Source organism: Sitodiplosis mosellana, unplaced genomic scaffold (assembly GCF_009176505.1).
Source record: "Sitodiplosis mosellana isolate CC-2019 unplaced genomic scaffold, AAFC_SMos_1.0 Smas_scaffold_6191, whole genome shotgun sequence".
Lineage (NCBI taxonomy): Eukaryota > Metazoa > Arthropoda > Insecta > Diptera > Cecidomyiidae > Sitodiplosis > Sitodiplosis mosellana.
The window spans coordinates 2,359,380-2,374,379 of record NW_022601432.1 but is presented as its reverse complement, the minus strand read 5'-3'; the positions used below and the strand labels follow the sequence as shown (position 1 = coordinate 2,374,379).

The window sequence follows — 15,000 nt, the reverse complement described above, 5'->3', positions numbered from 1 at the left end:
GTTCATCGACTAAAATTGAATTCCTACCGAAATAGCGGAGCTACGAAACAATCGAAAATTCGGGAACAATTCACCAAATTCAACTTCATATTAATTTCCGCAAATGTAGGGGAAGGTGGGGAAATTCGGAACGTGGGGAAATTCGGAACACCGCCAAATTTCGCCGCAAATGAATAGTTTGGGACATGTGAACAACTGTCATCGTTTTCTCTAAACAAAACCTCATATTTCCATTAGCACTTGACGAGTGTGTACGTGCGTCATCGACATGAAATCAAGTCATGAAAATTTAATATTGAGAATGTCTGTCTGCATTGATTCCATAACATTTTTCGAAAAATCAACTCAGACGAATATGTTTATAATTATCGTATACCATTAATATTTCAACTCACAAAAGGAATTTTGCATGAAAATTCATTGACTGACCAAAACACGATTATGTTGTAAACCTTAGTGAGTTGGGGAATTTCGGAACGCCCTATATACGAAAAATTCATCAAGTGATTTTTAATACTTTTCAAGTTGATATCGCTTTTTTATGTATATTTATTTTATTTCATGCAAAATTTTGGCAAAATACTCATTGCAATTTATGCGATCGAGCTGTCCACCAAAATGATTGGTAGCTATTTCACAGGCAACAATTACAGATCCGACTAACAACAATCGCTATTTTTGAACTTTTTCCTCATTAAAATTAATTCTTCTGTCTTTTCCTAGATCTCCATAAACGTTTTGCATCAAAATTGTTTCAGTTTTCTATTCATTTATGAAGTGTTCCGAATTTCCCCACCATTTTTGAAAATCGCAAAATCAAGGGTTTTTTTTGCCAACAGGGTACATTTTTTCAACTGATTCGAGTTTCAACAAGCGACAAGTGCCAAAAGTTAGATTTTTACATTTACTAAGTCGTACCACTTTAGAATTTGGAAAAGTGTTAATTTTTTAGAACGTTATTAAATTATTTCGATGTGTGTTCCGAATTTCCCCACCTTCCCCTACGATTTTCGGAAAATTTAGTACGGTTTTTGTATGTTTTAGAACGATTTTTGGTTTACCCTTTCCTAATACATATTTCGGAGATTCGCCAAAATCCATATGGAAATCCGCAAATTTTGGTGCAGTAGTAACAATAAAAACATGTATCTTATCTCACATTCAAATAAGTCAGTTTATTTGCTTACACATTATTATTCAATTTACATAGTCAATTCTAAATTCATCGTCTTAGATACATGTAAATGGGTTATACAGAGCCTGTTTTTTGTTGTTGTTTTTATTTTATAGTATTTTTTTTGTAATGTTTCGAAAATATTGGTAAAAGTTTAATACACTCTTATTGTACATTGAGTTGTTTCTTTTTTTGTTTACTTGTTTTTTTTTCCTGGGGGGGGGAGGGGGAGAGTTGTAAAATGAACGATAGAATGCTGCATATGCTTCGGAAATATGATATAGTTGATTTGCAGGCATTCGTTAAGTTCATTTGTTTGTCTTTTTTTCGGTTCAATTTCTGTTGGGGAGAGGTTAAATAAATAATGCCATCGATAATCTCGGCAACTTCATTTTATGTTTTAGCTTTGTTTAAATATATATCCTAACGCTGAAAATGCTTAGAGTATATAAGAAAGCGGATGCAGTATCCAATCTACCACTTGTTAACATTACGCGCACTTCAATCTGCCTTCTGTTTGGTAGCTGATGATAAAATCAAAAACTGGCGAAGAGAATGAGTGTGCTGAGTGTGTGTGTGTGTGAGTTGATTCATAACATTTGTGTTGTAGTTTATTAATCGTCATCGGACGAATTATTGTATTCATGATTGGCCAGCAGTGTGGTGTTGACCTCGTGAATTTCATTTTCCTGCAATGACATTTTGCAATATATTTTCAAATAATTTTTTTTCGGTCTTCTCTCATTTACTATCTTGTCTTTATCTATGAATAAAATTTTTTTTTCAATTGGTTGAAAATAAACATGAAACACTCACCGTCTTGATCTTGATACGTTTGCGTGTGCAACAGCATCGACCGCACAATTTGTCGGTCATAACGCAGTACAGGAAGAAGAACAGACAAATGACAAACAACAGACTGGCGAATATGAACGATGCCGAATGATCGGATGGATTAATCTGCAATTAAAACAGAATGACAATGTCATCGAGTCAGGGAAAAGGGAAAAAAATCAAAACGTGTAAATTGAAGATGTGAATGTTCAAGTGTTACCGGTGATGTCATCGCCCTGTAAACGATTGATGGATCGATATACCAATATGGTTTGATTGTGTTTGGTAATTTATCGTTTGCTTTGTTTGGTTCCTCATTTTGCATTCGTGGCTTTTTTTTCAACATATCATTCCGCACCGACTCCAATGCTACGGAAAAACCGTGAAAAATCAATCAATATTTGTTTTGTTTTTTTCCTCGATAGCAAAGAACTTCCACGATTCTTGACATGGTTCTCGACTTGCCCAAGCCAAGGAAAAGAAAACTTACTACTTTCATGTTGAACAGGTGCTAAAGTGGTTGTTTTGGTCGGTGTTGCATTGGTGGTTACTTTAAATAGTTGTGATGATGCGACCGTTGATCGCACTTTATCTACAATTCCGACCGAATTCACGGCAACTAACTCATTCTTATTGCTGTTAACGATTTTATTGATAAGACTTTTCCAGGCGTATTGTGTGGTAATCTCTTCACTAACAATCGGTGGATTTGTTATTGCTATCACGGTTGCTGCTACTGCTGGTGGTGGTGGTGGTGGTGGTGGCGGAGGTGCGAGCTGGTTTGGTACCTTGACTGGCGTCTGGCTCACCATCACATCATCCATTAAATGTATTGCATTTTTGTCATGTGCTTCATTTCCGAATGCAATCAATTTGTTGCTGTTGCTGTTACTGTTACTATTGGAGCTGCTGCTACTGGCTGCCTTCAACGAATCGCTGACACTGTGATAGATGGTGCCTTTGTTGTGTTGTTTATTGATTTGTTGTGATACCAGATTGCGTTCGAACCAATTGATATTGTGTTTGTTTATGAATCGCACCACATCATCTTTATTCGATAGAAGTAGTCCAGCGATCGCAATGAATGCAACAATCATAAACAATACCGCGTAAATTGGTCATCTACGCTTACGATGTCGATGATGGATGCCAAACATTTGTTTGCCATCGACACCGTCGTGTTGCGGTAAAATGGTATATTGCAAACTGTTATCACCATGTCTGATTGTTTTGTACATTTTGCGTTCTTAAAAATTCCTTCTTCGATTTTCCTCTGTCCTATCAAAGCACCACAAAATGTTAATAACAAATATAAAAATTATAATTTCTTTCGAGACAAAAAAAAATAAAATTCTATTTTATTTTAAGTTTTACTTTTTTTTTCTCAATCGAATATAAATTTCCTTTTGCTGGAGAGACTTGTATGTGTACGTATCGAAACACCAAAATATTTTTGCCTGATGGTAGAGTTTTGCGACGATAGAGAGTGAGCGTGTGAGAGGAGAAAGGTGAGATAGAGAGAGACAGCGAAAAATAAATATATATATAAGCGAATAGAAATGTTTGGAACTGATGCGCAAAAACCCTTTTCCGATTTTTGCTGTGTGTATTTATTCCGTTCGTTTATCGATGACCTGAACTCGAAGTCGAAAAATGTCTTACCACACAGTGTGTGTTTGTGTGTATAGGATACATTCCAGCTGGGAAAAGTGACGCAAATCTAAAATAGACGTCGTTCGAGCTCCACTACAACCGTAGAATGTGGTCGTTGCGCATGCTTCAACCACAAATTCAAAAATACTCACCATTGTTGCATGAGCACATACCAACGAGAGACTTGAATTGAGGGAAAAAAAAACACGCACCACCATCTATTTCATTTTATCAATCGATAATTATTCAATAGAAAATGAATTTTAACGAATACAATGTGAATGGTCTCAAATTTAAAAGAAAAATCACATCTAAAATCGAAGGGTTGATGTGTCCAAAGACTTGTCAGCGATTTTAATGCGATCCTTGAGCAATTGCATTTTATCCTCAGGAATTCCATTTTTGGCGCCACCTTTCAAAAGAAAATGATGCATAAACAGGCGAATGCTATCCTTGAATGCTTTCAATTGCGTACTCGGTGCAATACGTTGAAACACCTGCAAAATTTTAATGGATTTTTAATGACATTTTCACTTTTCAGACAGTGATTTTCGCGTTCTTATATTATAAAACACTTGTATTTATTCACCTCTTTGCATATTTCCTCTTTGCCTAGCAGTATTCCCAACAGCACTTGTCGCACCACTCGCAACATGACTTTGTCCAATTCACCGAATTCAATGACCTTTAGTACGGATATAGCTTGTGCCGCATTCGTTATCAAATGCACCAGGAGCTGGGCCAAATTTGTCGATTGGGTTTTTGTATGTGACTGAATGTCCTTAATACGATCCCAAATAGCATATTGGATTGCCAACTGATGAAAAATTAACAAAGAATGGTAACCAGTTAAAGAAGAAAGTAAATAAATGTTAGAAATAAAAAAAAGTTGAGAGAAAGGGATGAGTTAAAAAAAAATTGCATTTAAATACACGGCACACTTACTTGGTACTTTCGATCAAAATCACAGAATTTTTGCGCGACAACGGCATAATATGGATTGAAAGTCTTTTCGGATAAGCAACAGTGTATGATAACCGATACAATGACCCGATGATCTTTGATGGCCAAATGCAAGATTTTCTCGAATGCATCAATGTAATCCTGGAAATTCATGGAATATTTAATGATTTCAGTTCAATTGAATTTTTTTCCGATTTTTTAAATTTAAATTACTCACTTCGGCACTCATCAGAATGCAAAATACATTGCGCCGTTCGTCGGTATTCATTCGTTGCTTTCGAGCCAATTCTAGCAATTTTTCGCTAAATTTTTGTTCATTCTTTTTCGATGTACTGGTTTTGGCCGCACCACTAATGTCATTTATATTACCCGTCCATGCCGAACCAACGACCCACCATTTACCACGATTTTGAACGTTCACCAAATCTTCCAACGAAATATTCAATGTTGTCACATATTTGCCATTGACACACAATGTTTTCAGGATTTTTCGCAAATGTTCGGCCAACGCTGGATCGTAGTTGGGGATTCGATTAACATTATTATTTTTTATCGCCGTTAGCACATCAAGCATATATTTCAAACGTGCACTGGAACCAATAAGAGCATAGTTGAATTTTTGGTTTTTGAAAAAGAGAGAAAAATCGATTGTCAATTAAATTTTTTGATTCAATAGAACCATTAGTATCTTACTTTGTTTTTAGCTTTTCCGATGCTTCGCTAGTCTTCTTCTGTATCGTTAAGATAAGCTCTTTTAGTGCAGCCGGATCATCTTTTCGCAGTGAAAATCCAACGGATCGCAACGTTAGTAAAACACATTCCACCGACTTTTCACCAAAGTTTTCGATGAGTTTGTTCAATAGCTCGTAGACCAGTCGATGATGGAAAATCTGCGATTTAATACGATGGTTTTCAAAATGAATTGAATGTTATTGAAACTATCAATTATTTGAATTGAAATTCAAAAGAATACATAACAAAAAGGCTTTTGAAAAATCAAATGGAAAAGAATGAAATAAAACGAAACTCCATACTTACTTTGAATGTATACATGTGGCACAAAACGAAAATGACATTGTCAAGTGTTTTGTCTTCGACATCGTACTGATCAATGCCGTCCCTTAGCATCTGATGGAAGCGATCGACTAAATTCTCCAGCAAATTGGCACCGACCTCAGTTCCAACGTTTGCGTGCAGCGCAGCAATCAGCAAAGCGTGTTCCATGACCATTCTTTCTGGTGCCAAAGCATGCGATATCAAGGCATCACAAATCAAAGCCGACAATGTGGTATTCATATCGTTACGTGAGTTTCGCATGTACAAATTGTCGATTTCAGTGCAGATTTTGTGCATATTCGCTTCAGATAAACGATTCAATTGGCCTTTCAACAATCGCTTCAGTTGTAATAATTTTTCCCTGCGTTTTGGGTCCATTTCTCCTTCGGTGCTGCCATTAGTCGCTTCAGCAGCCAAACGTGCTCTCAAATGTGGTGGTACGTACTTTCCGGTGCTAGTTTGAGTATCTTCTTTGATGATATTTCCATCTTTATCGCGCTTTCGTCCGTAAATATCCTCCCAAATATCTGGCTTTTCGTCTTTTGTCCCAGAACCACCACTTTGATCACTGTCGTAATCATCTCCATTTTCATCATCATTTCCTTCTTCATCTTCCAGCTCAGATTCCGGCTCAGACTCCCATTCATGCTTTTGTTTCTTTTGACTCTTTTGATTTTTCTTCTGATTTGATTCATTCTTTTCCTTTTTGGACATTTTTTGCACCTTTCCCGCCGGTTCATCATCTGAATCCTCATCTAACGATCCCATCTCCAATTCGTCCAAATCATCGTCGAAATCATTCTCTGAATCACTTTCTTCCATCATTTCTTCATCAAATTCGGGTTTGTTACTTGCTTTTAATTTTTCCAATTGGCGTTTCTTCGATGATTTCGAAACGGTGCTGATCTCCTCTGGAGCATCATCAGAGTCATCACTTTCAGCGTTATCTTCAAGAACTGAGTTTTCTTCGTCGTTTTCACTTCGTTCAAATTCGGAATCCGCATCACTCAAATCCGAAGCTAACTCGTCATTAGACTCATCAAAGTATTTGGATCCAGCTTTTTTCTTTTCGACCACCTTTTGTGCTGCCTCTTTCGCTTTCCTTTGTTCTGCTTTGATCGACTTTTTCGGGCCCTTTTCATCCGGTTGTGGCTCTAATTCACCGGTCGCAAGGGCAAAATCTTCCTGCCATTCGTTGTCTGACTGTTGATCAGCATCGGCCGCCTCCTTTGCCGCTGCGTACATTTTTTCAATATTCTCCGGCAGACACATTTCCAACGCATAGTCCAACCCATCGTGGAACATCTTCGGAACACCCTTTTTACTGCGACTTTTATCGATTTTCAGCAATTTCTCCAACTTACGAATGGTTTTGTCCTCCTCTTCGTTTGCCATTTTCAATTGTTTCACTCGCTTTTTACCCATATCCTTACGCAATGATTGCTCCTGTTTCATCAAGCGCTGATGATCGAGTTCCAATTGAGTTGCCGGCTTTTGAACGGGTTTACTACAAATGGGCATAAAATAAAGATTAGGCATTTGTAACAATGCTAAGAAAATAAATCGAATAAAAATAATGTGCGATACACAAAAAATACCTCGTCTTAGCCATGGCTTTGGTTTTCATCTCCAATTCTTCGTCGCTAAGCTCAAAATCGGATTCAATTTCCTCATCATTTTCATCGAATTGTTCATCGTCAATGAATTCATCCTCTGCATCACTGCATTTTGGTGTTTGTTTTTCCTTTGACACCGATTTCCCGTTGGTTTTACCTTTTTTACCTGCATTTTTCTGCTGCATCCGCTCTTTGTACTCGATCTTCAATTCTTTTTTCCGTTTTTGAAAATGTACACGGTTTGCCTTCTTCTGAAGTCGCTTATCTTTTCGCACTTCTTTACGTGATTTAAATCGTTCAACAGGTTTTTTCTTATTTCGGTTACCCATTTTTTTCAAATACTTTTCTCAACAACAAAAAAATCCAAGTAATTTTCACTGTTTATTAAAAAAAAAAAATTGAAAGAAAAATCGGCTCAAAATCTCAACGATCGACTTAGTGTCGGTACACGTGCGAGTTTGTGTTTATTCTTGCCGAACTTATCGATGTGTCAAAATAGAGGGAGCGAGATGGGTGAGAATGAGAGCACTAGCTGTGTGCGAATGCAGACGTTTGAATGTGTATGGCTTTGGAACTGTCAAAACTGGCAAAACGTTAATGAACGTCAAAGTGAAACATTGAACAGCACTTTAAACAACAACTGTGTGTTTTTCGTGTGTGTGCCAAAAAGGATTCCAAGGCATAATAATGTCTTTGTTTCCAGCTTATTCGAATATTGCAAGTACCTCACAAAATGACGAAACACCAGCCACCTCTACTCAAACAGGTAAATAATCGTAAATAGATGTTAGTTTTGAATAGAAATTCGGGATGAAAAATCGGCTGGTGTTGACTGTGTTTGTGTGTGTTAATATTGTTAGTTTTTTCTCACTCTGTGTAAATATGTTTTCTTCGCAGAAAAAAATGAAGACTGGTTGACAAATTCGAGTTTTCAAGTGGCTGCAAATGTACAGCGTACGGAGGCTGACGTTGAATTTATTGACTCAGATGACGATGAACCAACGACGACGACACAACTAACCAAACAGAAAAAACATTCGAAGAAAAAAAAGAAAAAAGACCACAAACATCACAAAGACAAACGACCAAAACTCGAAACAGTAAACAAAACTGAACCAAAGTCGGAATTTACAGGCAAAGAAAATTATTATGTGGATAAAAAGCCATGCAATAGCTACTATTCGATGGAAACATTGAAGCGGGATGATTCGGCCCGTTATCGTGTAACATTTCATTACGTTGGCACATTGACATCACAACAATGGCGCATTTTACATCGACGACGATCCAAAGACAAATTGAAACGATACTTTACGAAACACAAAACTGACAAAGTCAAAACTTCGGCACCGGATGGAGATGGCGGTGGTTGCGGCGGTGGCGATGATGACAAGGAAACAACGTCGAAAAATCATCGATTGAACGAGGAGGATTTTACAGCGAAAACCAAAGTTCTCAATAAGAATCTGTTGTCCAGCCCAAAGGATATCGACTTGTGGCTGGAATATGTTCGATTTCAAGATCATTTTTACATGAAAATGACCAAAATCCAGATGGCCGAACGCAAAATGGAAATTTTAAATAAAGCACTGCGCGATAATCCAAGCAATGAGCGGCTTTATCGTGAATATATTGACATTCTGGAGCAAGCATATCCATCATTTGAAGTGAGCAAATTTTTGGATGCACTGATTCAAAAAGGTATGCATTCAATGAACTCAAAATAATCTGGTTTTCTATTTTTACCACACTTCCTTGCTCATCTTTGATTTTTCACTTCTTTTCAGATCCGGCCAACTATATTTTGTGGAATGCTCAGATTATGGCGACGCAGGGTTCAATGGCACGTTGTCGTGTGCCTGATGTCATGACCTTGTATGAGAAATGCATGAAAAATATGTACAAACGGAATCGTTGTGACGATTTGACACTCAGTGAGTAGGAGTATTTTTTTTCGTTTCTTTTTTTCGTGGAGATTTTATTGACTTTTTTTTAAGTAGCCATAAACGTATTATAATGTATGTGTTAATTTCAGGGCTTTTCAACAGTTGCGCGTTATTCCTTCGTCAATCGGGTTTGAGTGAGCAGTTTTTCGCTTTGTTAACATTGGCGCTTGAGTTGAATGTGAGCGAGAATAAATTTTCGAAAATTCAATCGAAGGAATCGGATCAGAATTCGTTGATCGAATATGAGGAGATTGTATTAAAATCCGGTTTGCCAATGAATGAGATATGGTTGCGTGTGGAAAAACTGCGACAAAACTACTACTTTTTGCCATGTCCAATGGATCGTTCATGCAGCGATCCGCAACGTGTTGTTTTAAATGAAGATATCTACCATTATATTTATCCATTATCGAATCGTGACTTTGCATTCAATTTGGTGATAATAGTTTTGAGATTGTTGAAAATCCCGCTATTCGATAATTGTCGCTTAAAATCGAGCATTTTCAATACGTATGACGTCAGCAATTGTGATAATCTCTGTGACTTTGATTGTATCGAAGAAATAACGCCAATTTTTCTGCATCGAACCATACTCCACACCAACAAAGTGTTTGATGATATTTTGTGGGGAATGATCCGTGACTTTAGCATTGGCCCATCGTTTGTTACCACTCATATTGGCCACGAGCTGTACATAAAATATTTGGGCGAAGTGCTGCTGCTGTGTGCGGAATGTTTCACCAATCGCGCCGATCAGTCGTACAAACGGAATATATTCGTGTTGCTGCTGCTGCGTTTGGAGCGAATTGTGATGGCATTTGATGTGTACATGAATAAATGGAATGAAGACAAAACCAAACGGCTTCGAACGAAAATCAAAAACCTTTTGAAACGCGATGAAAATCGAAATTGTTTGGTATTTTATGTGGAATTTGCACAGATCGAATACGATTTGAAGCGATTCGAACAGGCCGAACATATTTATATAGCGGCAATTAGTCAGAGCAATCCAACGATTGATGATGATTGCACACGATCCGAGTATTGGTATGTGTGTATATCGTTAATTGAAATGTTAATCCGTGAACAGCAGTTGAATAAGGCGCTAAATTTGCTCAATGCAATTGCATTGGATAAGAAAATCGATCCCAAAGACTATGAGGCCAGCGAAATTAGTGAAGCGTCGAATTTGTTGGCATCGAAAAAACTCGATGAACGCTTAAAAAATATTTGCTTCATCGAACGCAATGTATCGATTATGGATATCGTACAAAGTTTCCAGCCCGATTATTTGATGTGTGTGATTAAAGCCAATGTCTACCATAAAATATTGTGGCGAAAATCCAAAGATGATGCCGTTAAACAATTGGACGTGTTGCTCAAGTCATTCCCCGAAAAAAATCACCGACACGAATTTATACGCGAGCAATTGTACGAGATTTATGCCAATTTGATGCTATACAAATTGTCACGTAGTTTAAGCACGGTGACATTGACCGCAGAAAATGAAACATTTTTGATGGTCAGCCGTGGTCTTGATGAATTCCCAACCAATATGCACTTGCTAAAGTGTGCAGCCATGTGCCATAATCAACCGTGGCATCGGATACGAGCACTTTTGGTCAAACATCATTCACCCATTGCCATCATGTTTCTCGTTGTTGCCGCTCAGTTTCGTTATAAAAAATATGCCAATACACAATCCAACACGAACCCAAGTCTGTCCGTCGATTTGGATTATTTGAACGTATTGTCGGCCGATGTTAAAGACATTGAAAATGCATACAAAACCCGAGTTACCAATCTATTGAAGATGTTCACCGATCACGAGGCAGCCACTCGCAAAAACTCTTTACTATGGCGACTTTACTTACGAAGTTTGCTGGATGTTTCGAACGATTTCGATAAATGTCGCAACATTTTATTGACGGCACTCAACGAATGCCCTTGGAATAAAGTAAGTTCAATCGATGAAGATTACATTTTTCGAAGAATACATTTTTTTTTGTTTCCTGAAGACATGAAGTTGAAAATGAACGCAATTAACGAAATTTTTCCATTTTCAGGCACTTTATCTCGACGGAACAGTGTATGTGCCACAAGAGTTGGCTCATCTTCAAGATTTGATCATCGAAAAGCAGCTACGAATCTATGCAATGCCCGAGGAATTGGAGATTCTACGGAATTTTGATGAAGTTAAATAAATTAACCCATATTTTTAATTCAATCTAAACTTCTAATCAAAATAAAAATTTAAAATAATAGAGAGAAAAAAATGTGAAAAATAAATGTTTACAACGGAGTTCATTTTCATGTTGTGGAAAGTCTTTTTTTTTGACCAATTTTATTGATAAAGTTCTGTTAAATCGTAAGAAAACTGAATATTTTCCGAATAAAAAGAAATGTAAATTGTGTCGATGCTTATGAGCGTACGGCTGATGTGGCTGGCACCGCTGATTGTGTGGGCAATGGATCAATTGGTGCGAAGAATACATCACGATCAATGCCATCTTTGGTAATCACACCAACACGACACACACCACCAGAGCTACCGTCAAAGTACATGGCATGCCAAATAGCTGTGAAAGATTTTAAAATTGATTAGACAAACCCATTTTTATGTTTTATTCGCCTTTGACTCGAAACATTCGAGCAAAATCATTACCTTTCTTGACAAATTCAACGGTTTCATTACGGCTCATGCCTTCGCGGTAAAATTCCCGAATGAAACCATGTACGTATGAACTGCCCGATCCGCCAATGGCATAGCCGCGTCGAATGCACATACCACCCAATGGCACCTGGTACACTTGGCCACCTTTCTGTTTATCCCAACCAGCAACAATAATACCGGCTAACAATTGATCACGATAATTAAAGCAATAGTTTTGGATTTCAGCGGCTGCTTCGGCTACCAATGGCTCTTCGCCCGTTTGATTTCTAGTAACAACAAAAGAAAAGAATAATCGTGATGAAATTTCCACAAAAAAAAATTCACATTGAATTCATGGTTGATCAATAATCCCGTTTGTCTTCAATTTTTTTTTTTTCGAAATAATTGCACACCACACAAAGCCATATACTTACTCATGGAAATTAAGTGAATAGGAAACAATATCAGCGATTGCTTGTGTATCAGCGGCTGAACCACTGCGGCAACAGTAGATTTTGTCCGAGATGCGAGTCAACTTGTCGGTGACACGGTTCGAAACGTATGTACCAGACGATGTACGTGAATCGGCTCCAATAACAACACCACCATCAAATTCCACGGCCATAATCGTTGTCTACATATTTCGAAAATGTTTAACCAACTTTAATGCGTGACCAAATCAAATTGTTATAAATTTCAATTCAACATTTAGATCTACTTACGCCGGTACTTTCTTTGGCGGTCAACCAATCATTTGACATAAATTCCATGATGAATTGCTTTTACTTTGATTTTCTGTATACGAGAAGGAAATTTATTGGGATCAACTAAATTCGTTTCGATCGCCTTGCGAAGAAGTATAAATGATGCACGATACCAAAAAATTGCAAGTAAACGAAAATGACAAGCACAATATGGATTTGACAGTCTATTCGTGGTTCTGATTCACGTGAAGTTGGTTGGTTGCGGCTGTTCAATGTTTCTTGTTCGTTCTACTATTTTCGTTGTACTTAAGCGAATACTCAAGGGCTAAGTGCGATCTCAATATATTGAAGTATTTTTTTGTTTGTTCTGAATTTCTTTTGTTTTTCAGCTTTTCATGGGAAATTAAGTGATATTGTACATTTTTTTATTCAACATTTTAATCTATTGAATTGAAATGGTTCTCATGTAATGTAAATTCTCTAATAATTTCATCGATTACATTTTTATTTTTTTTTTAAACCGAATTTTCCCTCTTAATTTTTAAAGTAAAAAGTCTTTTATTGGGGCAAAAGTTTTCTGTTAACGTAATTCAACTTTTTTTTAAATGTATTTTCGAGCGAACATCGATTAAAAGCTTTGAAAGCGAAGAAAAAAAAATCGAATCAAAGCTTTTTCTCTCTCAACATTAATACTGTATGGACTGTTTGAAGGAGAACTTTCAATGAATGAAGGGAATTTTTCAATGAAGAAACGAGAATCTTCTATCTAGAAAGGAGAATGAATAATGTGACTGTGATTAATTTTCGTCGAATCGATTGATGATCAATGATCGATGCTGTCCCATCAATTCAAATCATTTTCAATGACGAAAAAGATAATAAAAAAAAAACTCGCCACTGTAAATACATAAACGGTATGTTTGCGAATAATTTGCGCAAAATCAAAACTTGTTTGTCCATTAAAACAAAATCAGAAATGGATTCAGTGAATTATGCCTGTTAGAGGTTGATCTATTTATAACCGTAAGACTAATTTCGAAAAATCACAGGCTAATTGGAAAAAAAAAAGAAGAAACAACAACAACAAAACGCTTTGATTTACTGTTCTTGAGCGCATTTCTGTTTTGTGTGTGCTGTTCTTTTTCTTTTCATTCCAAACTTTTATTTCGCAGTTATCTGCCGAAGTGGTCAAAAATCAGTAATCCAGATCGTTCTCACATACGACAAGAGTTGAACGACGAGATATAATCGGTTTTTTGTTTATGTTATGCGCTTCGTAATATGTCAATGAGCAATATGATCGACTCTTTAAGCTGCACTATAAAATCATGAAATTTCTTTTGAAAATGTCGTGAATGGCATACATTCATATTGAAACGAAATGGCAATTGACACTAATGGAGAGAAAAATTGACAAGAGAGAAAAATTGAATGGAATAAAATACTTTGTGAGCAATTTTCTAGCACGGTCATCAGCATAGCATATATTTTATTTATTTTGATTCAAGCATAAACATCCTCTTGCTACTTTGTTGTGACAGCCTCATCATCGAGATATATCACTCGACGAAAACGAATAGTAAGACGAAGCGAAAATCAATCAATATTTATAATAATTGAGGGGACTTCCAGCATTGCTCTTGATAAATAAGCTCAGTTTTCAACACAATTGTTTCAATGCACATGTTATTTACTGATTTTTGCTCCTTTTCATAACAAACAATTTTTATTTCGTTACTTTGTTTGCATTTGGTTGTTATTTTTTCGGGAGTTATTAATGAAAATTCCAAGGCTTGGCTTTCACTTCGTTGTTTATCTGTCATTTTAAATATCAATTCTCGATATCGGTCGAAACTGTGCAACAAAGCGAATCGTCTGTAAACTCGTCAATAATTCATTAAGTTTGTATTTCTCGGTGTATTTTATTATATATATTTTTTAACATGCGATCGGATTATCTTGCGGCAAGCAAAGGCAGCAAGAAGGAAAAAAAGGCACATATAGAACTGTTTTTGCACGTCGTTCTATGGACGTTGTCAGGTAATGAAACTTTTGTTGGAAAATATACTGATAAGAAAGTGATCAATTTGTCAAAATAAAGCCATAAACATTTAATGTGAGAAAGGGAGAGAAACGCGATTTGGCTTTACTGCAAATGGCAAATTGCGTGAATTCAACGAGTCACACGGTGAGAAATAGCGTGTAACGATAGACAAAGGATTTGATGAACAACAACGGCGGCAGCAGCAACAACAACAACAATAATAATAATAATAATACCAACAACAGAAATGAAAAGAAAAATAGCCAATTCGGTTTCTATGTGTCGTGTGTGCGGTCGTCGCGGCACACTCGTAATCATTCTCATGATAATCTTAACATACTCGAGCTGTATGATCAC

At 36.7% G+C, this 15,000-nt stretch overlaps 4 protein-coding genes across 6 annotated transcripts in view; 1 reads left to right on the top strand and 3 right to left on the bottom strand.

The window, feature by feature from the left end:
* LOC129576712 (proteasome subunit beta type-6) overlaps positions 1-12,827 on the bottom strand; it is a 50,633-nt gene extending 37,806 nt beyond the window's left edge. The window contains exons 1-4 of one of the 2 annotated variants that reach the window (XM_055462213.1): positions 12,618-12,827; positions 12,330-12,529; positions 11,908-12,182; positions 11,665-11,821 (exon numbers count right to left, since the gene is read on the bottom strand). In XM_055462213.1, coding sequence (XP_055318188.1) covers positions 11,665-11,821; positions 11,908-12,182; positions 12,330-12,529; positions 12,618-12,665 — 680 coding nt within the window. In that variant the 5' untranslated portion in view covers positions 12,666-12,827. Of the gene's footprint in view, positions 1-11,545; positions 11,822-11,907; positions 12,183-12,329; positions 12,530-12,617 lie in introns of those variants that run through there. The other variant, XM_055462212.1, reaches the window with a different exon arrangement.
* Positions 1,161-3,466, bottom strand: LOC129576711 (uncharacterized protein DDB_G0286379-like). The gene is made up of 4 exons (XM_055462211.1): positions 2,499-3,466; positions 2,229-2,377; positions 1,991-2,134; positions 1,161-1,863 (listed from the first exon to the last, which is right to left on the bottom strand). Exons 1-4 carry the CDS (start codon positions 3,103-3,105, stop codon positions 1,789-1,791), a joined length of 975 nt encoding a protein of 324 aa, XP_055318186.1. The 5' UTR covers positions 3,106-3,466; the 3' UTR covers positions 1,161-1,788.
* Positions 3,883-7,783, bottom strand: LOC129576709 (nucleolar MIF4G domain-containing protein 1). The gene is made up of 7 exons (XM_055462209.1): positions 7,279-7,783; positions 5,663-7,187; positions 5,318-5,514; positions 4,842-5,214; positions 4,607-4,765; positions 4,251-4,478; positions 3,883-4,158 (listed from the first exon to the last, which is right to left on the bottom strand). The coding sequence occupies exons 1-7, from the start codon at positions 7,623-7,625 to the stop codon at positions 3,973-3,975; spliced, it is 3,015 nt and encodes a 1,004-aa protein (XP_055318184.1). The 5' UTR covers positions 7,626-7,783; the 3' UTR covers positions 3,883-3,972.
* On the top strand, positions 7,803-11,544 carry LOC129576706 (nuclear exosome regulator NRDE2). 2 transcript variants are annotated; one of them, XM_055462202.1, is made up of 5 exons: positions 7,803-8,062; positions 8,194-8,997; positions 9,084-9,230; positions 9,332-11,199; positions 11,309-11,544. In XM_055462202.1, exons 1-5 carry the CDS (start codon positions 7,984-7,986, stop codon positions 11,444-11,446), a joined length of 3,036 nt encoding a protein of 1,011 aa, XP_055318177.1. In that variant the 5' UTR covers positions 7,803-7,983; the 3' UTR covers positions 11,447-11,544. The 2 variants fall into 2 exon arrangements, with proteins under 2 accessions (XP_055318177.1, XP_055318176.1); XM_055462201.1 differs by having other exon boundaries at positions 7,882-8,062; positions 9,332-11,544.
* Positions 12,828-15,000: the final 2,173 nt, after the last annotated feature.

Coding starts and splice junctions, on each gene's coding strand:
- LOC129576711 (XM_055462211.1), bottom strand. CDS start 3,105: ATGATTGTTGCATTCATTGCGATCGCTGGACTACTTCTATCGAATAAA. Junction 2,135..2,228: donor ACAGGGCGATGACATCACCG/GTAACACTTGAA, acceptor TTTTAATTGCAG/ATTAATCCATCCGATCATTC. Junction 1,864..1,990: donor AACGTATCAAGATCAAGACG/GTGAGTGTTTCA, acceptor ATGTCATTGCAG/GAAAATGAAATTCACGAGGT.
- LOC129576709 (XM_055462209.1), bottom strand. CDS start 7,625: ATGGGTAACCGAAATAAGAAAAAACCTGTTGAACGATTTAAATCACGT. Junction 5,515..5,662: donor GCCACATGTATACATTCAAA/GTAAGTATGGAG, acceptor ATTAAATCGCAG/ATTTTCCATCATCGACTGGT. Junction 4,766..4,841: donor GCATTCTGATGAGTGCCGAA/GTGAGTAATTTA, acceptor ATGAATTTCCAG/GATTACATTGATGCATTCGA.
- LOC129576706 (XM_055462201.1), top strand. CDS start 7,984: ATGTCTTTGTTTCCAGCTTATTCGAATATTGCAAGTACCTCACAAAAT. Junction 8,063..8,193: donor AGCCACCTCTACTCAAACAG/GTAAATAATCGT, acceptor TTTTCTTCGCAG/AAAAAAATGAAGACTGGTTG. Junction 8,998..9,083: donor GGATGCACTGATTCAAAAAG/GTATGCATTCAA, acceptor ACTTCTTTTCAG/ATCCGGCCAACTATATTTTG.